We start from the raw sequence: 26,351 nt of genomic DNA, 5'->3' as shown, positions 1-26,351 counted from the left end.
TTCCTGCTACGGCAGCGCTTATCCCAAGTACCCGCATGTGGTGCGGGAGCGGTGCCACAGCAGGAAGCTGCATACGCTGGCAGAGAGCAGGTAAGGACCGGCTCTCCTTTTTAAAAAAGATCCCACTCGCCACGCCTTTCCCCATGGCGCCAAACCTGTGCATGAACCTTGGTTCATGCACATCCCTACTTCACAGTTCTCATGCAGACATTTTGGATCACCAACTTGAGAATCGTGCATTTGTTGTTGTTTTTTAAAATTTATTCGGGTGTAATTTGCTCAAAACCCCAGGGAAATACCTTTGTGCGTTTTAGCATTGTACAAGGAAATTGATAAAAATAACTGTTTTAAAATGCATTGATAGTCTTTCTTGTGATTAGAATAGTACAGGACCCCCACACCCCCTAGGACCCCCCAAATTATCTTTAGTCTGTCCTGGGTGGTGTGGTTGCCTTGCTGCACTGGGTGGCCCAGTGTGATTATGGCCTGCGCCGGGTGCTTTAGAAACAGGGGGCAGGGAGTTTGGAAAGAAATATGTGGAATTTTGATTAAGTGCTGTCAAGTCAGTGTCGACTCTTAGCGACCACATAGATTCTCATTGGTGTCATAATCGAGTCCATCTACCTTGCTGCTGGTCGTCCTCTTCTTCTCTTTCCTTCAACTTTTCCCAGCATTATGGACTTCTCAAGGGATCTGGATCTCCGCATAATGTGTCCCAAGTAAGATAGTTTGAGCCTGGACATTTGTGACTTGAGTCAAAATTCTGGACTGATTTGTTCTATGATTCATTGGTTTGTTTTCCTGGCTGTCCATGGTATCCTCAAAAAACTTCTCCGGCACCAAAGTTTTCTTTTTCTATCTTGGTTCTTCAAAGTCCAGCTTTCACATCCGCAGAGTGTCATGGGGGAAAACATTGTCTGAACGATTCTAATCTTTGTAGGTACAGACATATCACGGCATCTAAAGATCCTTTCCAAGGCCTTCATTGCAATCTTAAAAAGTTCTAGTCTGCAGCATATTTCTTGACTGCTGGATCCCTTACTGTTGATGGTCGATCCTAAAAGGCAGAAGCTATCCAACACTTCATTATCAATGACGTCTTCATTATCAATTCTGAGGCTGGCTTAGGAATGTTACGTCGGTGTTGAAATGTTTCTGCTCATGCATCTTTGCATCAATATACCTGTTTTATAATTTTACATTCTTGGGAGTTCAGTTGCTGTTTGTGCCCTCACAAAAACCTACGTGTTAAAAATACTGGTACGTCATGGTGTGTAGTGTGTGTAGGGGGATGGTGCTTAACTTGCAGCAGGCTACTAAGAACACAATTATTATTATGACTGTAGATTCTATGAGCAACTGTTGCAACGCTATAATAACGCTTTTTAATATGCACATGTTACCAATAGGCAGTTCTTATTTTGAGGCAACGATCCTGGGCGGGGGGGTGCAAGTGGGTTTCTCATCACACGCTTCTTTAAGCCGCGCGGTGACAGCTGACTCTCACGTGCCTGGCGCGGGAGGAAGGGCGGGCCAAGGACGGGATTGGCTAGTGCCGGGAGCCCGTTGCTAGGGCGCCCTGGGAGAGCTGACCCCAATCCCGCGCGAGCTCGGCAAAGGAGCCAGCCTCCAGCCAATCGCGATCCCGTTTTTCCCTTCCTTCGATGCTGACGGGCGGCTGGAGCTGCCACTCAGGGACCCTCGCCGGACTCCCGCTCCTATCAGCGGCTCGAGCATAGCGGCGGAGCCCCCGCCCAGTGCCGTCATGCTTGTCCGTCAATTCGTGCTGGTGGCAGCGAGAAGAGGAGGACGAGCGTCTTCTGGGACGGCGGCCAATAAGCGGCGAGAGTGGAGTGAAGTGGGCGGTGCCAAGTGACACCCTCTCTCCCCGCTATCTCGTCCCCCTTCGTCCAGGAAAAGCTGCGGGACCAAGAGGTGAGATGCAAAGAGGTGGGTGGTCGGTGGGGTGCCGCTGCGGGGAGGCGGGGGCGCAAGATGACCAGACCAGGGTGGGTTCATGTAGCCCAGCAGATGCCCCTGGGAGCCCATCAGCAGGAGATCAAGGCAACCTGCTCCTGCAGCTGGCATCCAGATATACTGCCTCTGAACACGGAGGTTCCATTTAGCTATAAGAGCATAAGAAGAGGCGGGTAGAGCAGACCAAAAGGTCTGTCAGGGCTGCACAACTTCACCTTTGTTTTGGACTTCAACTCTCATCATCCCCAATGGCCAGTAGTCAGGGATAATGGGAATTGTAGTCCAAAATCTGTAGGAGCACAACCCTGAGTCGTTAAACTGTCTAGTATCTGACAGGGGCCAGTCAAATAATTTCCAGGAAGCTTCTGGGCTTAAAAGCAATTATCCCCTCCATCATTAGTTTCTCTCCCTCCTCTGGAGCAGATGGTATTCAGGGGCATACTGCCTCTGATGCTTCCTCTATGAAATTGTCTCGCCCTCTTTTAAAGCCACTTAAGGCAATGCTGTCAGCATGTCTTTTTGCACTAAGTTCCATAGGCCACCCAACCCAATCATGTGCCACCCAAAGACGTACTTGTGACCACACTGAATCTGTTGCCTATCGGTTTCACCAGGTCACCTAGGGTTGTAAGAGAGCTAGAAAAATAACTTGGCTCTGCCACAGGAGTTTCCAACCTTGGGTCCCCAGGTGTTGGACTGCAACTTCCAAAATTCCATAAACCCCACTAACTTGGCAAAGAGGCACCTTTTAACATGGTGATTCTCTTTATTTAGCAGGGAGAGAGTAACTGATCCTATCCACCCCCAGCACAGTACTTCCAGTGACTGTTGCTGGTGTGTGTCCTATGTTTCTTTTTCGATTGTGAGCCCTTTGGGGACAGAGAGCCAGCTTTATTTATTTGTTATTTCTCTGTGTAAACCGCCCTGAGCCAGGTTTGGAAGGGCAGCATAGAAATCGAATGAATGAATGAATGAATGAATAGAAATTCTCAACCACAGCAGTCAAAGGGAGTTGTAATCCAGGAACATCTGGGATCCAACGTTGGGAACCCCTGGTGTAGCTTCTTTCTGCAAATTGTCTCTCTGTCTGCCTTGAGGAGACTGCAATGCAACCTAGTTGGATGAAATCTGTGAATGAAGGGGGTTTGAAGTTGTTGTTGTTTGTTTTTATTAATTCGATTTATATACCGGCCTTCCAAAAATGGCTCAGGGCGGTTGATGTCCCATGATGTATAGAGGAGGAAAGGAAAGATGAAGGATGGAGTGATGGCTGAGAGTCTGGAGAAGTGGAGATGGAAGGGAGAGTGGGAGATAAGCAGAGGTCTTATCTCCACAAGTTCTTGTGGTAGCAAGCATGAATTCTCTCCCTTGCTAAGCAGAGACTGCCCTGGTTTACATTTGGATGGATGACATTTCCGTTTGGATTTGGATGCGTGCAGAAGGTCCCAGGTTCAGTCACTGGCAGCATCTCCAGGTAGCGCTGAGACAGACTCCTACCTGAAACCTTGGAGAGCTGCTGCCAGTCAGTGTAGTCAATACTGAGCTAGATGGACCGGTATAAGGCAGCTTTCTATGTTCCTGTGAGGGCTGTGGGAAGGTAGTTTGTTTCTTTTATTTCTTTTATGTTTATACCCTGCTATCCTGCTCGTCCTCCAAGGAGTCCAGAGCAATCTACATGGTTATATTTATCCCCACAACAGCCTTGTGAGGAAGATTAAGCTGAGAGCGGTGGTCCCCCTAAGGCACCCCTGTGTGCACGTGCTCACATGTTTTTTGATGTCCACTCAGTTAACTTTAGACCCCACTCAGGTTGAATTGGGAAGGCCCCACTCTGAATGTTCACGTTTTCGCGCGCTGCCTTGATACCTGCCTCCCAGAACAAAACTCATTCCGCACACAGATGAGAAAAATTAGAGAGGAAGGACAACCTCAAGGAAAGAAGAGCAAGTCATCTATCTGCTATCTGTTGCTTTCTAGGCCACACAGCAGCTCCCTCTTGGTTGGGCGAAGTCTCTCCGACATTTGGTCCCTCCTCAGATCAGCCATGATCCACAGCCTCTTCCTGATCAACTCGTCTGGGGACATCTTTCTGGAGAAGCACTGGAAGAGTGTGGTCAGCCGCTCGGTCTGTGACTACTTCTTTGAGGCACAGGAGCGTGCGTCGGAGGCAGAAAACGTGCCCCCCGTGATCCCCACCCCTCACCACTATCTCTTGAGCGTCTATCGGCACAAGATCTTCTTTGTGGCCGTGATCCAGACAGAGGTGCCCCCACTGTTTGTCATTGAATTCCTCCATCGGGTTGTGGACACCTTTCAGGTAGGTGGGATACTATGGGCGTCCCAGGCCAATTTCTATCGCGCACTTGCAATCCGAGAAGTTGGACCATTAAAAATGTCAGTTTCTGTTCTAGCTTAGGCTCATCGGTATTCTTAAATTCTTCTGTTCAGTTCAGATGCTTGCAGAAGATCTTCACTATTTCTCAAACGGGGGCCAGTTTGGAAGAAAATCTTCCATGCGAGAGCCATTTCCCACTGGCCTGACCTCTGCACAGAACTGTGGTTTTCTCAGTGCTGGGAGGGCCCTTTAAGAGAGACGGAGCCCACTCTGAAGAACTCCAGGAGGAGAGCCTGGGAAAGGCTACACTTCCCAGCACTCTGGACACACCTTCCAAGATGGTGCAGGGGCTCAAGAGGGTTCCATTTTCCTTAAAGGAGCCCCCGCCCCTTGCTGGGCACAGCAGTGAGCAATGAGAATGGTTGCCTCCGCATAGGTGCCAGGGGGGTTGTGCAGAGTATTCAGCTTTGCCCAAAGGTTCACACAGACCCAATAAACAATTAGTTAGGGAGCCACCCTAAGGTTGATGTGGGCCTCTACTGGCCCCTTGGCCTTGCAGTGAAGAACACTGCTCTAATCCCAACTTGCTGCTCTTCTCAGGAAAGCGAATCCATTTAACCTGGATACTGTTTTTGAGCTCAAATCTGATCTGCACTGACCAAATGAGTGGAAAGGTGATGGGTGGGAAAGATCCAGTTCATGATGTGGGCATTTCTTTCATACTCCAGTTGTGTATTCCCCCCCAACTGGGAAACCCCAGTTTAAAATGTGCCCTATACCTTCCTCTTTTCTCTGATCTCTCCATGATTTGTCACTCATCTTTTAAACGAGTGGGGAGGACCACCCAGAGCCATACTTCCTTTTCTTGACTGACGAAACGTATTAAAGATGAATAGATTTCTTTTGCAACTTGTGGTCAGCAAGTTGTGCTTGGTTGAGCTTGAAATGTATGCACTTGCTGTAGTTTTATTACAGTACGTACAAAGATTTCTTCCTTAACCAAAGATAAATCTTCAATTTGCTTCATGCTAATTTTTAAAAAGGGTGTCAGAAACCAGTCCAGACACTTTGAACTGGTTTCCATATATGTCATGCTGAACAATATCAAACCCTTTTGCTTTGTGATACAGCTCCATAAAATGCATGCAATAATAAAAGGGTTTCTATAAACAGAAGAAATATCTCAGATACAAAAAATGAGGAAAATAAAAAAGCAATCATAGAACTGAAAGTTGAGTGTCTCAATATTGAGCAGAAAAAACGGAAACAGCACCAAGCAGTTTCCCCTGTAACAAGGATTTCCAGATGTTGTTGACTATAACTCCCAGCACTCCCAGCTGCAATGGCCTTTGACTGGAGATGATGGGAGTTGTAGTCAACAAGATTTGGGAATCCCTGTTACAGGGAACTCTGGTGCCGGTGTCAAGGTAAAGTGTGCCATCGAGTCGGTGTTGACTCCTGGCAACCACAGAGCCCTGTGGTTGTCTTTGGTAGAATACAGGAGGGGTTTACCTTTGCCTCCTCCCGCACAGTAGGAGATGATGCCTTTCAGCAGCTTCCTATATCACTGCTGCCCGATATAGGTGTTTCCCATAGTCTGGGAAACTTTTCAGTGGGGATTCGAACCGGCTACTTCTGGCTTGCTAATCAAGTCATTTCCCCACTGTGCCATTAGGTAGCCTGGTGCCAAAACAAAGGGTCAAATATGACAGTAAAATGTGTCAGGCTTATAATGTTGCTACCTCCATTAAATAGACTGTTTTGAGCAACCTTTAGATGTTTTGCCTATATATTGAATCACTTATTTTGAACTGGCTTCCACTCCTTGAGTACTGAACTTGGTACTTGTTCTGGCTCAAGATATTTAAGAGGTCTTAAGTTTGGATTTAGTTCTGGTTTGATTCTGTGCACCCAAGTGTTTTCAAGTGCACACACCTAACAACGTATTATGTGAATGCAGCCAGTATGTATCTGCAAACAAACAAGTATGTTAACCAGGGAGCCAGAACTGGCTTCCTGCTGTGTGCATTGTTGGTGGCAGACCTGTGTTTGCTGCAGTGTTGCACATGAACAGGGCTGGATTAGGACATGTTGAAACCCTAAGCTGTGTCAAGCTTAAAATGCCCCATAGCATTACGGTTATTATTCTAACAAAAATGGCAATGAAAATAAATAGTAGGTAAGGCCTGTTGTTGACTGGGCAAAGTAATTTTGCATGATTACAATTATAGGCGAGTTCAAGAAATTAAACATATGTAATTGAATTTTTTTTAAAAATGTGCTGGGGAAAGGGAAGTAAAAGAACAATTTGAAATTTGTGTGATTTTAACTTCAAATATTCATTTTATTGACTCATTACAATATATAGTAAATTTGAATCTGAATCTGTGAAAGATCTGCTTCTTTGGGATATGATGTTTTGGAATTATTGATCTGGTTATTGTGTATGAGAAATCTGTTCAGAGGAATAATAATTAAAAACTGAGGATTATATTCAGAATTTCTGCTACAAAATACCAAAAAAAAACAAACCTCCCCCCACCGCCGCATATTCCGGTGTAAAAAGCAGTTCCTTCTGCTAATTTCAGTGGCAGGATTATGTATACAAAATTTGGTGTCTGTATGTAATTGGAAAGTGTGACTTCCTTTTGCACAAACACTTCTACCAACTCCTCCAATTATATAAAAGATAAAGCTTTATTTTTATTTGGCAAAGAGGCAATAAAAATGAATAATTGAACACAAACAGTTTTCTCGCAATGAGCCTATTTGCAACAGAAATACCTTTGAATTAAAATGCACTATGTGAAACTTGAAATTTAGTATTCCGCCCCCCCCCCCCTTTTTTTAAATCCAGAGGCTCCTTACAATGTGAGGCCATAAGCTGTAGCTTACTTAGCTTATGCCTAAAATTAAATCAGGCCTGAATTCCTGTACCTGCAAGTCTGGCTGGAGATGGAGAACATGCATTTGTTCAGAGAACTGCGATGGGTCACGCTGTTCTGGTCTTGTATGCATTTAGGCTTTGCATAGAAATGCCACTTACTTCCTGTCTCTCTTGTGTCTCGTGACATTTTGCTATGCATTTTCTCTCTCTCTCTTCCCATGGTTGGTATAGGGGGAGGACTGGTCCTGCTGTTAGGAAAAACTGGATGACTGTTTCAGGCAGCAGCATTTGGGTGCTACTTACAAGGCAGAAACTGTCAATTATTTATTTTGTATATGAACACATGCCACTTTGCAAAGAATGAGAAAACAGCTCCCTGCCGCGAGGGGCTTTCAATCTAGAAAACGACACAAGGTTGACAACTTGTTTGGATTTGAGACAACTTGTTTGAAGAGCAGAGTAAGACGGTCTGCGGTACGCCTTTTAAAGGCTTTGCTGATCCTGGGATTAGACCACACGTGCTTTGCAGCAAAGCTGCATTCTCAGAGACCAAGTTCTGCTAACCTAGTCACAGGAAAGCAGGGACGGCAGCATCCGCAGGCTGTTGGAATTTAGACATTGGTTTTTGCTTTGCAGAGTTCCTGCTCCTGCGATCACGATTGCACATCATTGACTCAAGGCTGCAAATCATGTGATCATGATTGCACATGACTCTCAAAGCCCAGCCCATAATTTTTTTTTTCCCTGCTGTAAATGTTCCCAAATTTGGTGACTGTGAAAAGGCAGCAAAAGAAGGTTCTCTGTGCCTGGATGCACAGTTTAGCTAGTGAGGATTTTCCTCTACTCGCTTCTGAATCCTGCTCTTCCTGCAAGGAGCTTAGCTTTGCATACAGGTATGGACCCACAAATTCAGGCTTAGCTCATTAGCCAGCCATTATTTGTGGCTGCCAGCTATCTCCTCAGAACCTTTTCTGGCACGCAGGCAGAAATCTTCAGAAAGAAGCTGGTCTTCTGTCATTTGCACTGGGAGATGGCAAGAACCAGCGGGAGCCATCTCCTCCATCCTGGCTGCTTCTTGCCTTTTCAGAAATAGCAGTGGAATGGAGACCTCTGGTGAGGAGATCTGTATGGTGCTGGGTGTCCTGCTCACCGGAGGGCTGGAGGCACTCGCCACTGGCGAGCTAGCAAGTGGATTTGTAGATGCCTGGATGCATACATGGTTCACCTCTTGTTTTATCCTTGCCCATACTCCGAGAAGTGGTTTAGACCAGGGGTTCCCAACCTGTAGTACTCCAGTTGTTGCTGATGGGAGTTTAGACTGAGAGAGGGTGACTGGCCCAAACTTCTAAATTTTATTTTATTTTATTTGTAAATTATATAATTTTAAATGTGTTAGATTACTGCTTATGTCTACGAGTTTGTCTTTTTGCTTTGACTCACTATGAACAGGCCTCATCCAAGCTCGGAGGCAGGTTGCTGTGGGGGTGGGCGGCACACCTCTGGAACAAACAAATGAGGATTGAGGGGCCAGAAGTAGCAGATGTGATGGGGATAGGCTGGGGTGAAGTATCAGTTCAGGTAGGCAAAGGCCAGAGGCAGAAGACACGATTGAGGACAAGGTGACGGCCAGAAGCAAAACAGCCAGTTGCTACTCAGGATGACTTGCTTGGACTAAAGGTTCCAGCGTGGCGCTGGTGTTATATAAAGTCTTCCGGGCCCCTATTGGTTCCTCAGACTCCTGGGCTGAAGGGTTGCAGTACCAGCTCTGGCCATTATAAGGGTGGCGCTACAGAGTAGCAGAAATCAGGCTGATAACTCCTCAGCCAGAGTGCTATAATCCTGCATGGGGAATGGCATGTGAGCTGGTCCCTGGCTTGAGACCCTGGCACCGTTCACACACAGCTGTGTCCTTAGTGTCCAGCTGAGCTCTACCCCCACCACGAAATTTCTGGCTGTGTGTCTGCTGACCAGTGAGAAACCCTGGTGGAATTTGAGCTGTAACCTGATGAGCGTAGCCAAGCCAAACGCAGGCAAGAGTTGCTTATCTGGAGCTGCTTCATTATTAATGTGCAAGGTTTCTCCTCCAGTTACCGGTGGGCATTCCTGGCCATTGCTGGGTAAGGGTCTGCTGCTTCTGCCCTTCGGTGGGTGGAAGAGAGAGGTGACTCTTCACTCAGGGCCAGACCCAAGGATGACTCCAATGGACAGCACCGGACTGGGAATTTTATTCATTTATTTATTACATTTATATCCCACTCTTCCTCCAAGGAGCCCAGAGTACATGGTTATGTTTCTCCTCACAACAACCCTGTTAGGCTGAGAGATGTGTGACCGGCCCAGAGTCACTCAGTACGTTTCTTGGCTGAGTGGGGATTCGAACTCGGGTCTCCCAGGTCCTAGCCCATCACTCTAACCACTAGACCAGTGTTTCTCAAACTTTTTGGAGTCAAGGACCGCTAAATTCTTCGTGCAGAGTTTCAAGGACCGCTACATTCTTCATGCGCAGTTTCCCGGACCAGCAGTTAGTAAAGGGGTTTCAAGTCTGTCTATCTATCTATCTATCTATCTATCTATCTATCTATCTATCTATCTACCAGACTTCTATACTGCCCAAAACTTGCATCTCTGGGCAGTTTAGAATGAAAATAATATAAGCATTAAAATAATTAAATTTGGAATCTTTTGCAAACATGGAATATTAGGGGTTCTTAACCTTGGGTCCCTCAGTTAAACTCCTATAACCCCCAACAACAATGGCATTTGGCCATTATGGCTGGGGATTATGGGAGTAGAAGTCCACCAACGTCTGGGTACCCAAGGTTGAGAACCCCTGAATCTAAAAGCCTGGGTGAACAAATTTGTCTCCAGTATGTCTGGAGTGGAGGTGCTTGTGATTACTCAATGGAGAGGGGATGTTGGGCCATTAGAAAAATTCAAAAGCTACATGGGGCCAATGAAAACAACATACAAGCAAGCCCCACTGATGCAAGAGGGAAACAGCGTTCCCTCTCAAGGCGCCTCGACCACAACAGGCAGCTGGGTTTCAATCAACCAACCTTTGGCTGCAAACAATGAGCATGCAAGAACCAGCAGCCCTTCAAGTGGCGCCCACTGCCATACTTTTTCCTCCATGCCCCCGCACCGCATACAGTTTGAAGCTGTAAAGATAGGGAATAAGATAGCTGTAGGAAGATCTCAGCAGCACGTGGAGGCAAGGCACAAGAAGGGTCCCACGCCTCCGTGATACTCTTCCTCTTCCGTGCCATGTGCAAAATTGAGGAAGTGAGTGCCTTGATTTCAGTTGGGGGGGGGTTGACTCCCAGTCAGGGACCGGCACTCAACCCTTCGGGGACCGGCAGCGGTCCAGGGACCGGTGGTTGAGAAACACTGCACTAGACCACACTGGCTCTCTTGGCAGCAAAGTATCCGACAACGTAGTCATGTGATATACCACCTTTCGTAAACGTACCCCAAATCATTTAATAAAGGTTAATACAATAACATCCCCTTCCATTTAAAACTATGCTCACTACCTAAAGTAGTGATTTTTTTTTTAATGGGGAAGTATTTATTTTGTTTGCACTACTTTAAACTTTTAAATTATGGCCCTGTAGGTTGAATTAATTATTTTTAAAGGCCTCCGTGGTTTAACAAAGCCTCGTTCACTCACTCCTTGGCCCCAGAACAAGCAGCAGGTGCCTGTGCAGCCAGGAGGGAAGGCCTCCAGCCTCCCAGGAGCCAGGTTAAGCCCTTCTCTTCCTTCCAGGCCTGGAGTGCAGGGTCATTTCCTCTGCAGATTTGCTGGCCCAGTATTGGCCTCTCCCCACCCTGGTCTCTCCTGACAGATAGTTTTGGACAGGAAGAGAAAACTAGCCTAGAAAGTAGATGCGAAGGTTTGGCTTAATCCAAAAAGACAGTCTTTTCTAGGAGTAATCTGGCCCATTTCCTGAATAAGTTTGAAAATGTCAATATGAATACGACGACTATTTATATACTGCTTTTTTAACAGAAGTTCCCAAAGTGCTTTACATATCAACAAACAAATAAAGTGGCTCCCTGTCCCCAAAGGACACACTTGAAAAGGAACATAAGATGGACACCAGCAACAGCCCCTGGAGGGATGCTGTGCTGGGGATGGATAGGGCCAGCTGCTCTCCCCCTGCTCAATAAAGAGAACCACTACTTGAAAAAGGTGCATCTTTGCTCAGTTAGTAGGCGAATGGAGCAAGCTTCATAAACTAAAATAAACTAACATTAATGACCCCTCTAAGTTTTTAATGTCTAGCAAAATCCTCACTCCTTAATAATGATCTTTGCTCCCTTAAACTAGTTGTTCTAGAGCAGGCCTGCTCAACTTAGCCCCCCCCCCAGCTGTTTTTGGACTACAACTCCCATCATCCCCAGCCACACTGGCCAATAGCCAGGGATTATGGGAGTTGTAGGCCAACATCTGCAAGAGGGCCGAAGTTGAGCAACCCTGTTCTAGTCTAGAGTCACCCCTGGTGAGTCCAAAGCATCTGGGGCCTGAGGCAGGAAATCTGAAGGCCTCTTTCTCTCCTCCTGCCCCACACTTCCTCACATGGTGCAAAATCCCATACCATGGTCTGAAAGCACATGGCATTGCTGCCTTGCTGAAGCTCAGCTGGTCTGGTCTGGTCAGTGCCTGGATGGGAGACTACTTGGGAACCTCCTGGGAACTCCTCTGAATTCCACCAGGTAAGAAAAGTGGAACGTACGTGTCATAAATGAGTCCCACCGCCTGTTCAGATCACCTGGAGAGGTTTGCCTGCAGTTGCCACCGACTCGTTTGGCGGCTACTTGGGACCGGGCCTTCTCCGGTGCTGTCCCTGGACTTTGGAATGCGCGAGCCTCCATATCTCTTGCAACTTTTAAAAAGGCACTGAAGACACATTTATTCACCCAGGCTTTTAATTAGATTTATGGTTTTAATTTTTAATGTTGGGTTTTAAATTATTTTAATGTTCAAATGATTTTAATTGTTTAATTGATTTGCTGTTTTAAATGATTTTAATTGTAAATTGCCCAGAGACGCAGGTTTTGGGCGATATAAACTTATGTTAAATAAATGACAAATAAACTAAAAAATAATCCAAGAGGAAGGTCCCCTCTGCATAGGAATGAACAGAGCATGGTCTGGTTCCTACCCATGGGCAGTGTTCCCTCTAAGAGGGATTATGATGTTGACTTCAACTCCCATAATCCTCAAGCAAAGGCTATTGCAGTTAGGGATGCTGGGAATTGTAGTCAACAACATCTGGGAATCCCTCTTAGAGGGAACATTGCCCATGGGCCAAACTGTTTCCAGGTGGATGGATTGGCCATGGTAGCGCCCCAGTGCACTTACATTCATTTCAGTGCCACGTGCAGAGAAGAACTTCCTGGTGGGTTGTGCTGCTGGGATATATTTGCTGCCCTTGCATGGGAGTTGGGCTCGCCCACCCCAACCCCGCTGCCCCCATCACACCAACTTTGTTACTCCTGTACTTTCTGGGCATGAGGAGGGGATCTCTTCTCTGTTGATCTGCTTTCACACACACTGGCCTGGTTCACACAATCGTTCAAATCTAGGTTTAATGTGGGTTATCAGCATTAGTGTGATTGCGTGAGCCTACCCCAAGGTGGGAATCTCGGGTTTATCTCGGGCCATAAACCAACTTGATGTGGGGTTCACACAATAATGTTGATAATGTGGGAGTGCCAGTCCTGTGGTAGTGAGCATGAATTGTCCTGTGGCTTAGCAGAGTTTGCCCTGGTTTGCACTTTGATTGGTTACTACATGTGCGCATTGTAAGATAATCCCCTTAGGGGCTGTAACTCAGTGGTGGAGCATCTGCATGCTTGCATACAGAAGGTCCCAGGCTCAATTGCTGGCAGCATCTCTGGGGAGGTCTGGGAAAGACTCCTGCCTGAATCTTGCTTGACAGGGCAGGCAATACTGAGCTAGATGGACCAAGTATAAGGCAGCTTCCTATGTTCATGAAGGGGCTGGTTTATTTTTTGTCTCTACCCAGGATTATTTTGGAGTCTGCTCTGAGATAGTCATAAAGGACAATGTTGTGGTCGTCTATGAGGTGCTGGAAGAGATGCTGGACAACGGATTCCCATTGGCGACCGAGTCCAACATTCTGAAGGAGCTCATCAAGCCTCCCACCATGCTCCGGACAGTTGTCAACACCATTACAGGTTTGGGATTTTGTGGGAGTTGAGCAAATGGACGTAGGAATCCCCTCGAGCAGGAGTTCTCAACCTTGAGTCCTTGGACGTTGTTGGACTCAAGTAAACACTCTTATCCTCATGAAGGCTTGGGGTGAATGCAAGTCGTTCTTTCAGCTGTGTTTGATTGGCAGTGATCTCTCCAAGTCTTCAAGAGCTTGGATTATGATGAGCACGTTTGACAAGGTGTATGAACCTGAAGGCAAGAGCCTCTTATCCTCATGAAGATAAGAGATGTATTAATGAATATAAGGAATATATTCAGTGACATGGATGTATTCTGCATCTGAAACTACCAGCTCCCAGATAACTGAGCTGACCCATATACATTTGGAGAAGGACTCCAAAAGTGAGATTCTTAACAGAAGTGAGAAGCGTAAACCGATCAGAGTTAAAGACTGAGAGTGGCAGTATTCTCAAATTGCTTATGGTTCACTTCTCGGTGAATGGGTTGTCTATACACTTGCATTGTAAGAGGATGTCCATAAAGCTACCTATGAAATGGCTATGAAAATAATGCCATCAGTTGTGGGATCTGCCTAGCCCATGCGGCAAAGATGTTTTGGAAATATATGTTTGAATATCTGAAGTCATCTTGGTCTCCCACCAGTATCCAGTCGTCCCACTGGCCTTGGGGTGGGCGGGTCTCAATCTGGGGCTCTGAGAGAGTAGGTGTGCTCTCACTACTGAAATCTGGGTAGGAGGAGCTCCCAGCCAGGGTAGGAGGAGAGGAAAGTGATCGTATGGGAGGAAAGTAAGTCCTGGCTAGGACTGTTCTTCGTTCACCCTCGATAAATGCTGGGGAGATAACCTGGTAGGATATACCCATCCTACCCAGCTCCTGCTTCCCACACGATCACTCTCCTCTTCTACCTTGATCTTGGAGTTCACACATCTGCTGATGAGGAGCACTTCTGGCTCTCCTATCCTGGCCAGGCTCTCCTCCTACCTGGATTTTGATCGTGCGAACAAGCTTTGTGTTGTCTTCTGAGTGAACTTCCAAGTGTATACAGTTCTATCTGCAATATGCAGCCAGTAACTGGAAATGTGATCTTTTGACCCTCCCTGGTGCTAAGCTCCGGCACTAACAGTTGACCAGAATTAATTTGGTAGTTGGCTTGGCTGCCCACTTTTCTATATCCAACCTCTTACTCCTTTCAGGAAGCACCAATGTAGGAGAACAGCTGCCGACTGGGCAGCTCTCTGTCGTCCCCTGGCGAAGGACTGGCGTGAAGTATACCAACAACGAAGCCTATTTTGATGTGATTGAAGAGATAGATGCCATCATCGACAAATCAGGTATCGCACCCTCTGTTCCCGCGCTCTCTTAGGTGATAGTCCACTTGGATACATGAACTGAAGCCCCAGTGTTTAAATTTTTTTTTTAAGGCTTTCCATGTGCTCCTTGCTGTATATTTTGTTTGGCAGCTGTCTGCAAGGCAGGTTTCCTGCTTCTCTTGACCATGATAATATGAAGGAGGGCGCTGGCCGGGCCATCACCTCCAATCTAGTATTGTCTCTACTGACTGGCATCAGTGCTGCAGGTTTTCAGATGGGGGTCTTTTCTAGCCCTACCTGGAGATGCCAAGAACTGAATATGAGGCCTTCTGCATACAGGAAAGGTGCTCTGTCACTGAACTACGACTCCCTTCCTCACCAGGAAGTCTCCCATTAGGGCCCCTATCTCCTTTGTGACCTATTTGGCTTTGATTTCCTCTGGCAGGTTCCACAATTACAGCTGAAATCCAAGGGGTGATTGATGCCTGTGTGAAACTGACTGGGATGCCAGACCTGACTCTCTCTTTCATGGTAAAGTAAAAGAGGAAGGCCCTCTTGTTGGGACGTTGCCAGGGTGCCATGAAGGGGGCCCTGTCAATCCTCCCTTCCAGGACCCCCTGGCAGAAAATATAGAGATAGGAGGACAAGTGGTCGCAGCGCTAGAAGGTGGGGAGGCCCAGGACCCAGGAGATGGCGCCAGCGTAGTCGGAATGCACTGCAGGCGGCGATGGGTAGAAAGGATGAGAGGGGGAATCAATATTTGCAGTTGGCGTTGGGAGCTGTGGGAAAGAGACAGAAGTAAGGAAAACGACGGAAGAGGTGAGTGGAGAGAAGTGGTGCAGAGCAGGTCAGCAGTGTGGTCTGTTGAGAAGTCGCCGTCGTCTTTGTCCTGCTTGTTTCAGAATCCCAGACTGCTGGACGATGTCAGCTTCCACCCCTGTGTGCGTTTCAAGCGCTGGGAATCGGAACGGATCCTCTCCTTCATCCCTCCAGACGGGAATTTCCGCCTGCTCTCCTATCACGTCAGTGCTCAGAAGTAAGGAGCCGGGAGTAGTAGTAAAGGCAGGGGCCGGGAGTAGTAGTTTCCCCCATCCTGGATATTTTGCCATGTCTACGAACTAGGTTTAAGACGAATCTGTTTTCAAGTTTGACCCAAGCTCCCATGTCGGCCTGCGAGCAGCTTGTTTTTCTTGGGCCTGTATTCCTTTTAAAAGACTCAGGCCTTTTAAGACTCTAAATGCAACATTTGTCAGACTTCTCAGCAAGGTCAGGCATTTGCTGGTAGCAAGACTGGGGACCCCACCACGGTGGCAACAGGTGCGCGCGTGCGTGCGCCGCAACGAGCACATGCGTGCTTGTGTTTACCAGACTTCCGGGCAACGACGGGGGCAGGGGCGACAGGGAGGAACGTTGCCGCCCCCAAAACTTCGTTCTTAAATGCAGCGCCAGAGGGGGAAGAGCGGCGGGAGGGGTAAGTACTACCCCCCCCTTAAAGGTAGACACCCCCCCTCAGTGCCGGACCGCCGGACCGGTCTGGTTCCGAACTGGTTCGGAGGCCTCCAACATGGCCTCCGAACCGGTTCGTGCACATCCCTACTTCTTTCCTGGAGGAGCTAGTCTGTCCCTTCCTTTTAAGGTCACGAAGGGAGTGTCTCTGCTCAGGGTTGGCCTGCTAGGGTAGGCAGATGAGGACAGCCTTGCCACTTCGGTGACTTCTCCTCCATTCCAGCTTGGTGGCCATCCCTGTCTACATGAAGCATAACATCAGCTTCCGAGACAGCAGCTCTTTGGGCCGCTTTGAGATCACAGTGGGGCCCAAGCAGACCATGGGGAAGACCGTGGAAGGGGTGACGGTGACCAGCCAGATGCCCAAGGGTGTCCTCAACATGACCCTCACGCCGTCTCAGGGGACGCACACGTTTGACCCTGTTACTAAGGTGAGAGCAACCTGGGCAAGGATGTAGGTGTTGGACTCCGTGGTTTTCTCTTGTGCCTTTTCTTTATTTTGCTTATTACTATATCGCCCAAAACTCACATCTCTGGGTGGTTTACAATTAAATAACACAGATTAAAACAAAATCAAAACGTTAAAACAGTTTTAAAACAATGATGAATTCTATACATTCATAAATATTATGGAATTTAAATCTAACGTAAAAGCCTGGATGAATAAATGTGTCTTAACAACCTTTTTCAAAGCTGTCAGAGATGGGGAAGCTCTGATTTCAGCAGGGAGCGCATTCCAAAGCCTTGGGGCAGCAATGAAGAAGGCCTGTTCCTGAGTAGCCACCAGATGAGCCGTTGGCAACTGCAGATGGACCTCTCTGGAGAATCTCAATAGGCATAACAGTCATAATAGAGAAAGCATCCTCTTAAATACCCTGGGCCTAAGCTGTTTAGGGCTTTCTAGTTTATAACCAGCACTCTGTATTTTGCCCAGAAACATATTGGTAGCCAGTGTAGTTCTTTTAATATAGGTGTTATATGGTCTCTTCAAGATGACCAACCTGGCTGCAAACTAAGCAAAGAGACACCTTCTTAAAGTGTTGATTCTCTTTATGTAGCAGGGGGAGAGCAACTGGCCCTATCCATCCCCAGCACAGCATCCCTTCAGTGGCTGTGGTTGGTGTCTATTTTATGTTTCTTTTTTAGATTGTAAGCCCTTTGGGGACAGGGAGCCATTTTATTTGTTCGTTTGTTATCTATGTAAACTGCTTGGGGGAACTTTTGTTTAAAAGCGGTATATAAAAATCCATTGTATTCATATTTTGTATCAGTTGCAGTTTCCGGACTGCATACAAAGGCAGCCCCAACATTTAGCTGTTGTTTCCTGGGAAGATGCAAGGCAAGAACACCCTAGCCCAGGGTTTCTTAACCTTGGGCCCCCAGATGTCGATGGACTGCAACTCCCATCATCTCCAGCCATGTCCATTGTGGCTGGGGATGATGGGAGTTGTAGTCCATCGACATCTGGGGGCCCAAGGTTAAGAAACCCTGCCCTAACCAACTGAGATGTCCTCAGTGGCTTCACGTAGCAGAGCCTGCTTCTGTCCGTAGAGAAACCCTTCCCTCCCCGCTCACTGCTGCCCATTCCAGTGCCATTTCATCAGCATTTCCTGTTTCCCGCAGAAGGCAGCCATTTTGGTAGCAACCGACGCCAGGCCAATGAGGATTGCTGACTGGCCCATGGAGATGCAAGGCCGGAGCAGTTCCTCCGACTGTGCCATGGTCCTGTCAGCCAAGTGGATGTGTATAAAGGGAAGGAGGGTTGAGGCCCCCTTCTTCTTTGGGCTCTCATAGCTACAGGGAGGAAAGTGGAAAGGAGCCACGAGTAGGCTTAATAGCTGCCCCACCTCTCTTCTGCCAGGGAGGAAGAAGGTGAGCAAGAGGATTGGAAGAGGTCTAGAATAAGGGGTGTGTATGGCAGTGGGGAACTGAATGGGGTAGAAACTGCGGGGGGCTGATGTCTGTGTGAGCAGAAAGCTTGCCTCATTGCAGAGGTGGAAGGATACCTGGACTCCTTTCCCATAGTGCTAGCAGGCCTGCTCAACTTAGGCCCTCCAGCTGTTTTTGGACTACAACTCCCATAATTCCCAGCGACAGTGGCCAATAGCCAAGGATTATGGGAGTTGTAGGCCAACATCTGCAGAAGGGCCGAAGTTGAGCAGCCCTGTCTAAAGGAAAAGAAATAGGAAACTGAGCAATTCCTTTTTTTTGTTGTTCACAAAGAAGGGAAGTGGGTGTGGCCTGGAAGCAGCTGATATAAGGCAGAGGAAGGAAGAGGCTGAGGTGGAGCCCTGCCTTGCCCAAGGAGGGCCGGCAGGGAGGGAAAGGACAACGGCTGCTTGCTGGCCAACGCCTCTCCTCCCTCCGAGGCTTCAAGGAACCACAGAGTAAGGCAGTAGCTGTCTTGTGTCCAGCCACGGTCCCTATGGCAGCAGTTGGCTCTATGCCTCGGAGCATGTGTGGGTCTGGGTGCCATCTCTGGGTGGCAACCCTGCCTCCTATCCTTTGGAGTCACAAGAGCAGCCTTCTCTGGGACACGTGGCAGGTCCAGGCATTTCACAGAACCATCGTTAAATCTTGGGTCCACCTGGCTCAGTGCCTAGAGGCTGTCAGGACCTGGATGGGCCCAAACAAGCTCAGGCTTAATCCCTCCAAGACCGAGTTGCTCTGGTTCAGTTTGCGATCTGGACCGTTGCCATGTGTGAGTTTATCTCTTGACAGGGTTGCGCTTCCCTTGAGAGAGACGGTTCGTGATCTGGGGGTCCTTCTGGACCTGCGACTCCTGCTTGAACAGCAGGTGGAGGCCATGGCCCGGGGTGCCTCTGCCCAGCTTTGGCTGGTTCACCAGTTATGGCCTTTTCTCAACTGGCAGGCCCTGCCAACAGTAACTCATGCCTTGGTTACCTCTCGTTTGGATTACTGTAGTGCACACTACCTAGGGTTGCCTTTGAAAACTATTCAAAGCTTCAACTACTGCAGAATGCAGTGGCCCACCTCCTTATGGGTGGCTGTAGATTTGATAGTGTCACTATTTTATGCTCGTTGCACTGGTTGCCTGTTCATTTCCGGGTCCAATTCAAAGTGCTGGTTCTCACTTACAAAACCCTGATGGGCCTAGCACCTGTGTATCTCCGGGATTGCCTCTCTCAGCCAGTTGTATCCCGACCTGTGAGGTCTTCTCAGCTGGCCCTCCTTAGTGTCCTGGGCTCTGGTGTAGTGTGTGGTGCCTGGGCCCGTAGGAGGGCCTTCATAAGAACATAAGACCAGCCCTGCTGGATCAGGCCCAAGGAGGCCCATCTAGTCCAGCATCCTGTTTCACACAGTGGCCCCCCAGATGCCGCTGGAAGCCACAGGCATTAGTTGAGGGTGTGCCCTCTCTCCTGCTGTGACTCCTCTGCAACTTCTCTGTGGCTGCCCCTCTTCTTTGGAACACTCTTTCCCCCACCCCACCCCCCAGATTCCTTCAGCCCCCTCCCTAGCTGCTTTTAAGGCCCTTCTTAAGCCCTACCTGTTCCACCAGGTGTTTGCCCTGTATTTTATTTTATTATTATTTTTTAATTGGTATTGTTGTTGTCCGCCACCTAGAGTCTTTGGAGGAGGCGGTATATAAGAAAATTGTAACAAATAAGTTCCACGAGGGGATGAGCCCGTAGCTCAATGGTAGAGCATTTTTGGTCCCAGGATTCACTCCCTGGCAGCCTGCCCGGATGGGGCTGGGAGAGACTCCTGCCTGAAACCTCAGAGAACTGCTGCTGGTCAGTGAGCTGGTGTCACCCCAATGGCCTGCCTGGGTCTATAGCGGCTGCCTCTGAGGTTCCTCTGGGCCTTGGGAGTGCCACTCCCCTGCACCCTGCCTGATGATCCTTCCAACTGCAACTGAAACAAAGATTAGTTGCGATGTCCAGACAGTTTATTCTAACCAAAGTGCTTGCAATAATAGGCGTCCGAGCACAGCTTCGAACTTTGGGTTAAGATTGCCGTTTATGTCAAGTACTTTAGTGGGAATGAACCAAGAATGTTTGGTTGGGATGTCCCAACTGCAAGTTAATATAAACCAAGGTTGGTTGTAAGAAGAACTCTTTTGAGGTTCGGTTGTGCAGAGGAGGAGCAGAACAGGCTCCCAAGGCTTGGAAACATCAGGCTTGTTCTTGTGACCCTCATCACAGCCAGAGGAGCACCCAACCAGGGTAGGAGAGCTGGGTGCACTCCTGATCAGCGGTTGAGGAACACCGAACATCAAGATACAGGTGGCTCTCGTTATTCACGGGGTTCCGTTCTCGCCTCTAGACACACGAATTCGGAAACGGCAAATAACGAAACCTTGAGTCAATGGGAATGGGAGGGTTTAGATTCCAGACCCTAAAGGGGGTGGGCAAAAAAGCAAGGGGGGGCAGAGATAAGAGAAGGACCTTATTCTCCAGCAGTGCCCCCCAAAATGGTGTTGTGTGTGTGTAAAGAGCCACAAAATGACTCTCTGCTGGAAAATGGCATCCAGAACTGACTTTGGAAGTTATTTCCGGGTCATTTCCAGCCACTCAAAACCATGGATATGTGAATTTGTCACCTATTTTTCTACCCATGGATAACAAAACTGGGTCTCTAAGACCCAATTGCAGATACGTGAAACCGCAGATACGGAGTCCGTGGATAACGAGGGCCACCTGAACGAGGAGGGGAGAATAATCAGGTGGAAGGCGGGAACTGGACAAGGTGGATGCGGGCAACCCACATTCTGGCTCCGGTATTTTACTAAAGGTGGGTGAAAAGCCGTCTTGCCCTGCTCCCGCCTTCCACTCTGCCCTCCTCCTCCCTTGATCTTTGCAAACAAACAACTGCTAATTGGGAGCACACACAGCTCTCTTACCCTAATCTTGATTGTGAGAACAGCCCTATAATTGTGTGGAACCCAAGACTTAACCATGGCTCTGCATGGCATCTGAACTCACCCACAGTTTTCCTGCTGCATGAAGCCGTGCTGGTTTGATTTGGTCCTCGCACAGCATCCTGGTTATTCTGCCCCGTCTTGTCTCTCCCTGTGAAGTTGCTCTCTTGGGATGTGGGGAAGATTAACCCCCAGAAGCTGCCGAGTTTGAAGGGGACCATGAGCCTCCAGGCAGGAGCCTCCAAGCCCGACGAGAACCCCACCATCAACCTGCATTTCAAAATCCAGCAACTGGCCATTTCTGGTAGGTAGGGCGGGAAATTCAGCTGCCTTTGTTTTTTACTTCCTTTTCATTTTACAACATTTCTTCTTGTTGTTCCTTATATATAAAGCGCTTCAAATGTTCTGAGCACTGGATCTAGATTTTTTTTAAAAAAGATACAGGCCCTGCCCACAGGTTTACAGCCTGATAGACATGATACAAACTGGGAGAGGAAGGCCAGCCAGCTGAGGCACCGAAGGGTACAAGTTATTGTAATAAGGAAGTGGAATGGCTCTGGGAGAAGACCCAAACCAAAGGGCACTTGGGGCAATTCCATGTAGGTTTTTTGGTAACGGAATCAGGCATATGACCGCTTTTTCAATGGCTGTCGCTATAAGCAAATTCTCAAGTCAATATTGTATACAGATGGATCTCGATATTCGCAGGGGAAACAGCTGATTTCCACGGGGGGGGGAGGAGTGCCTTACCTGTCTCAGCTGTTCCCCCCCCAGTCGTGTAGCCCCTGAGTTTGCCCCCAAACTGGACAAAAATCACAGTTTCTTTCTTTTTACAGGAACCATTTTGTGCTTCTGAATCCTAAAATGGCGAACGGAAATGACCTCCGCGGTTATTTCTGGCCATCCCTGACCCGCTGATACATGAGGTCAGCGTGTCCCGTCCTCCTCACACCATGTATGCCGAGGTCGGGTGTCATTTCCCACGGATAATGAAACCATGGATAACGAGGTCATACTGTATACCCACTGGCAAGAGAACGTCTACTGTAAGGCTATATTTTTACAAAACCTTTAAATGTTATAGCTAATGTCTGAGACATGCAAAATACTGCATTTACCTAAGTCCAATGCTAGTTTCCCCCCCCAAGCTCTTTGATGTTAGAAATCAGGGGGTCATCTTAAATTCAGAGTTGTCTTGCTTTTGAGTAAATATGGTACGTTGGTGACGGAATCAGAATTTTTGGATTTCAGATGCTATCTATAATATTTAAAGGTTTTGTAAAAATAGGGCCTTATAGTAGGTTATTGCTCTCTTGCCAGTGAGCGTATGTATATCAACTTAAAAATTTGCTTATGGCTACAGTAATTGAAAAAGTGGTAATGGTAACGTGCCTGATTCCGTTACTTGTGGAATTGCCCCTTGGTCCCAGCCAGGCCAGTGGAGGGCGATTCGCTGTCTCTCCATCCTAGCCAAAAACCTCTCAATGCCATCAAGAGGAAACGGAGGAGACACCAGCAGAGTGTAATAGACTCAAAGGCCATGAAGAGCTTGCTGCCGGTGCAGAAGCTACCCCTCTTCTGTGCTGCCTTGAAGGGGTACAATGCATGGGAAGTATTTGCAGACCCAGAGTGCTATACAAATGCGCAGTATTTAAAAAGCGCTATACAAGTGCTAAGTGGTGGTGGTGGTGTTTTTTTAGAAAGCTCTGGACAAGTGCTAAGGATCATCCTTGCTCTTACCTCTTTAGGGTTGAAAGTGAATCGCTTGGACATGTACGGGGAGAAGTACAAACCTTTCAAAGGGATCAAGTACATGACCAAGGCTGGCAAGTTCCAGGTCCGGACCTAAGAGAACCCTCGACCCAAGAGAAGCCTTGGGGTGCCCTCACTCCCTTCTTCCTCTCTGCTCCTTGCTCTGACCTGCCTGGATTAGGTTGGGGCAAATATCTTTTTCTCCCCCCCCACCCCCATCCCACTCTGCAACCTGGGTGAACCTTGCGCCTCCGAATTCGGTGACAGTTTGGAGCTCTCTGGTGGGAGCACAAACAGAAGAAGCAGCCATTTCCCTACAGGACCACCCACAGTTAATTTTCAGCCCAGGCAGAATGGTGGCTGCGTTTTGCTAACTGCTTTGCAGGTGAAGTCCCTCAGGCCAAAAGTGGGAGTAGGAGAAGGAGATGTCAGGAGATGAAGCATGAAGTAGCAAGGCTGAGACTGGCTTGTTGGCTCCAGAGACTGACTAGAGAGCTTTCTACCTTGCTTTGAATCCTGCCCAGAGCTGACTGAAGGGCACGTATCCTTGTATCCATATTAATTCCACTCTGTCCCATTTAAATTTCAGGGAGAACCTGGAAAGAGATGATCGCTTTCCCCCCCTCTTTCCGGCAGAAAGTTAGAAGTGGCATCTTAGCCCATAATGAGCATGCTCATCTCACGGTTGCCTCTGGTTAAACAGGTCCTGCAGGGTTTTAGTGTCTTGTGTCTGAGAACCTGCAGAACCTGTTTAAGCAGGAGTGATGGTGGGTCAAAAGGCATGAGCACGTACCCCAACAACCAGCAATTTTCCCTGGCATATCAAAACTCTTGTTTGCCTTTGGGGGCAGGGGAGGGCAGGGTGGGTGGGCTGTGTACAATGTGTGTTTAATGTTTGTAAGAAGTGATGTCCAGCTAAGGGAGCAGAGAAGCAGGAGGGGTCGTTTTTCAAGATGTCCGCCTTCTGCTGCTGTGCTACAGCACACCACCTGCACATTGGTGTGTGGTGTGTTATCTCCTTCCTCTCTCCTGTGCAGTGCTTCTATACAATTACATTGTAGGGTGTGTGTGTGTGTGTGTGTGTGTGTGTGTGTGTGTGTGTGTGTGTGTGTGTGTGTGTGTGAGAATTCAAAGGGATCACACACGATTTCCACGCTTGTGTGTGTGGTTTGGGTTTGTTTGTTTGTTTAATGGCAAAGCCATGTTGCATTGAGGGGGAACATGGTTGCCCTCTTCAGGCAGCAGAAGGGCTGCTGTTTGGAAGAGAAGGCAAAGAATTGTTCTCTGCTGCCCCACAAGGCTGAGCTAGATCAAAGAGACTTAAGTTACAGGAGGGTAGCTTTTTGGTTGAACATTAGGAGAGATTTCTTAAGAGCAGTTTGCTAGAGGATGGCTGTTGCCTGGGGCATGGGGGGTTCTCCCTCACTGGAGGCTGGATAACCATCTAGCTCTAGGTCAGTGTGCCTTCTGACAGGGATTTCCAGCTGCTGTTGACTACAGCTCCCAGAATCCCCAGCTCTTTTGCTTGGGGATTCTGGGACTTGTAGGATCTGGGCATCCCTATTCGAGGGGACGCTGCTCCAGGTTGCCTGCACTGGGTGTGGTTGGACTAGATGGCCAACAAGACCCTTTCCAAGGCTGTGATTCTCCGGCACGGTTACCTATCTTGGGAATGCGCCGTCAAAGCGGTTGAGTTCTGAAAGTGGAGTAGAACTCCACAGGCGGCGTTCGAGAATCCACAAGACCAGTTGTGGTGCCAGAACGATCTAGGCACAGACCCTCCACTCCTGAGCTCCCTGCTTGAAAGAGTGGGGCTAGGAAGCAGATCTCTCTTGCAGGACGGTGGTGGGTGAGCCAGCAGGGCAGACCCCATTCCCACAAGCAAGCCCTGTTGAACTTGGTGGGACCTACTTATGAGTAAACAGGATTGGGCCATAAGGGTGAAGCCGAGAACACATTCACAGCCTTCACAGCCGGTTGTTCACCTGAAGCAGTAGTGGCTTGTTCCAGCAAGCCCAGGGGGCACCAAAGGAGGTGTCTCTTCTCCCGCCCAGGCCAAGGGCTGTGCTGCCTGCAGGCTGGCCACCACACCAAGCTGCTGGGAAGCAGAGGCAGCTGTGCCTCCTTCGATGCCCACCTGGCTCATTGGGATGAGCTGCTGCTGACTCCTATGATTTGCAGACATACATGTCTTGCAAGTCAAACGCTGGATAAATTGTTAGTTTTCCCCTTGTGCTCAACGATGGTGTGTGTACCTGGGGTGGGGGAGCGGGATTAAGTGACACACACTAATGCCTATGTTTACATGCTCATCCAGTATTTTACAAATCAAAATTGACACTATATTAAAAGTTGTTCTGCGGGGTGGGGAGAGATACATGGGTGGCGCAGGTACTAGCCAATAGGCCCTTAACCATATCTAACTTTCCTGGGTACACTGGAAATTTGCAGAATCCCTTTCTCAAAGCTTTTACCAGGACTGAAGAACTTAGGTGCACTTTGCAGGGCAGCGAAAGGGCATTCCGACCATCTCTGCTGCACTTGATAATGGCATCTCTTCATTCTCACCAGCCTGAAAGGCCAAGGTTGCTTCGTGGCCTTTACTTTCCGGTGGGGTAAAGAATGCCCTTGGCTGGGGATCAAGCAAGTTGCAATAATGATACTCAGCTGTGCAACTGCAGAAAGTGTGGGTGTAGCATGGCCCAGCTGAATCACTTCCGTCCTCCCAATTCTCAGTGGCCAATAGCCAGGAATGGTGGGAGTTTAAGTTCAGCAGTTGCAGGAGACCCAAAATGGTGCAGTCCTGGACTAGACAGGGATGTGTAACAAGATTGTGTGTAACAAGATCAATAAAGATCACTTTTATCCTGGTGTGGTTGGAATCTCATGGAGGACAGCCAGGATGGAATCCTGATAGGGGAAGATCCACTGTATTTCAGTTGTATTTATTCATTTTCTATTCAGTATCAATATTATCAGTATGGCTCACAGTAATAAGAAAACCAACTAGTAAAACAGTGACAATTAAAAATTTAAAACAGTGGATAAAAACTGACTGTGGGCATTGTTTTGACACAGGACTTTAGTCCAGCAATAGGGCCCACATGTAAGCACCTGTGAGTTAGAATAGAGGTAGCATGGCCTAATAGGCACAGTGGTATTCACACCACAGCAAGGAAACTGCCCTTGCATGCATGAAGAAAAAACTTCTTTTTCTTTGCAAGTTACTTTGAGAGCTTTTGTTGTAAAGTGGTGTATGAATATTCATAGTAGCAGGACTATAAGTGTTGAGCTGCTTCTGAAAAATCTACCTTCCCATCGGAAGTTGCTGCCCACTGAGTCAGGACATTGATCCATTTAACTCAGTACTGGCTACACTGACTGGCAGCAGCTTCTCCAAAGTTTCAGGCAGGACTCTTTCCCAGCCCTGGCTAGAGATGAAACCTGGCACCTCCTGTGTGCAATGCAGATCCTCTCCCCCTGAGCTGTGGCCCCATCTC

The 26,351-nt window shown here is 48.1% G+C and overlaps 1 protein-coding gene across 2 annotated transcripts; it reads left to right on the top strand.

The window, feature by feature from the left end:
- Window positions 1-1,780: 1,780 nt before the first annotated feature.
- Window positions 1,781-25,722, top strand: AP3M2 (adaptor related protein complex 3 subunit mu 2). 2 transcript variants are annotated; one of them, XM_053270001.1, is made up of 9 exons: window positions 1,781-1,935; window positions 3,955-4,294; window positions 13,232-13,403; window positions 14,595-14,732; window positions 15,157-15,242; window positions 15,614-15,747; window positions 16,441-16,648; window positions 21,259-21,403; window positions 22,848-25,722. In XM_053270001.1, the coding sequence occupies exons 2-9, from the start codon at window positions 4,022-4,024 to the stop codon at window positions 22,946-22,948; spliced, it is 1,257 nt and encodes a 418-aa protein (XP_053125976.1). In that variant the 5' UTR covers window positions 1,781-1,935; window positions 3,955-4,021; the 3' UTR covers window positions 22,949-25,722. The 2 variants fall into 2 exon arrangements, with proteins under 2 accessions (XP_053125976.1, XP_053125977.1); XM_053270002.1 differs by lacking the exon at window positions 22,848-25,722 and having other exon boundaries at window positions 21,170-21,294.
- Window positions 25,723-26,351: the final 629 nt, after the last annotated feature.

Source organism: Hemicordylus capensis, chromosome 8 (assembly GCF_027244095.1).
Source record: "Hemicordylus capensis ecotype Gifberg chromosome 8, rHemCap1.1.pri, whole genome shotgun sequence".
In the NCBI taxonomy this organism is placed as follows: Eukaryota; Metazoa; Chordata; class Lepidosauria; order Squamata; family Cordylidae; genus Hemicordylus; species Hemicordylus capensis.
This window is presented reverse-complemented; position numbering and strand designations above follow the sequence as displayed.

Coding starts and splice junctions, on each gene's coding strand:
- AP3M2 (XM_053270001.1), top strand. CDS start 4,022: ATGATCCACAGCCTCTTCCTGATCAACTCGTCTGGGGACATCTTTCTG. Junction 15,243..15,613: donor ACCTGACTCTCTCTTTCATG/GTAAAGTAAAAG, acceptor TGCTTGTTTCAG/AATCCCAGACTGCTGGACGA. Junction 16,649..21,258: donor CGTTTGACCCTGTTACTAAG/GTGAGAGCAACC, acceptor CTCCCTGTGAAG/TTGCTCTCTTGGGATGTGGG.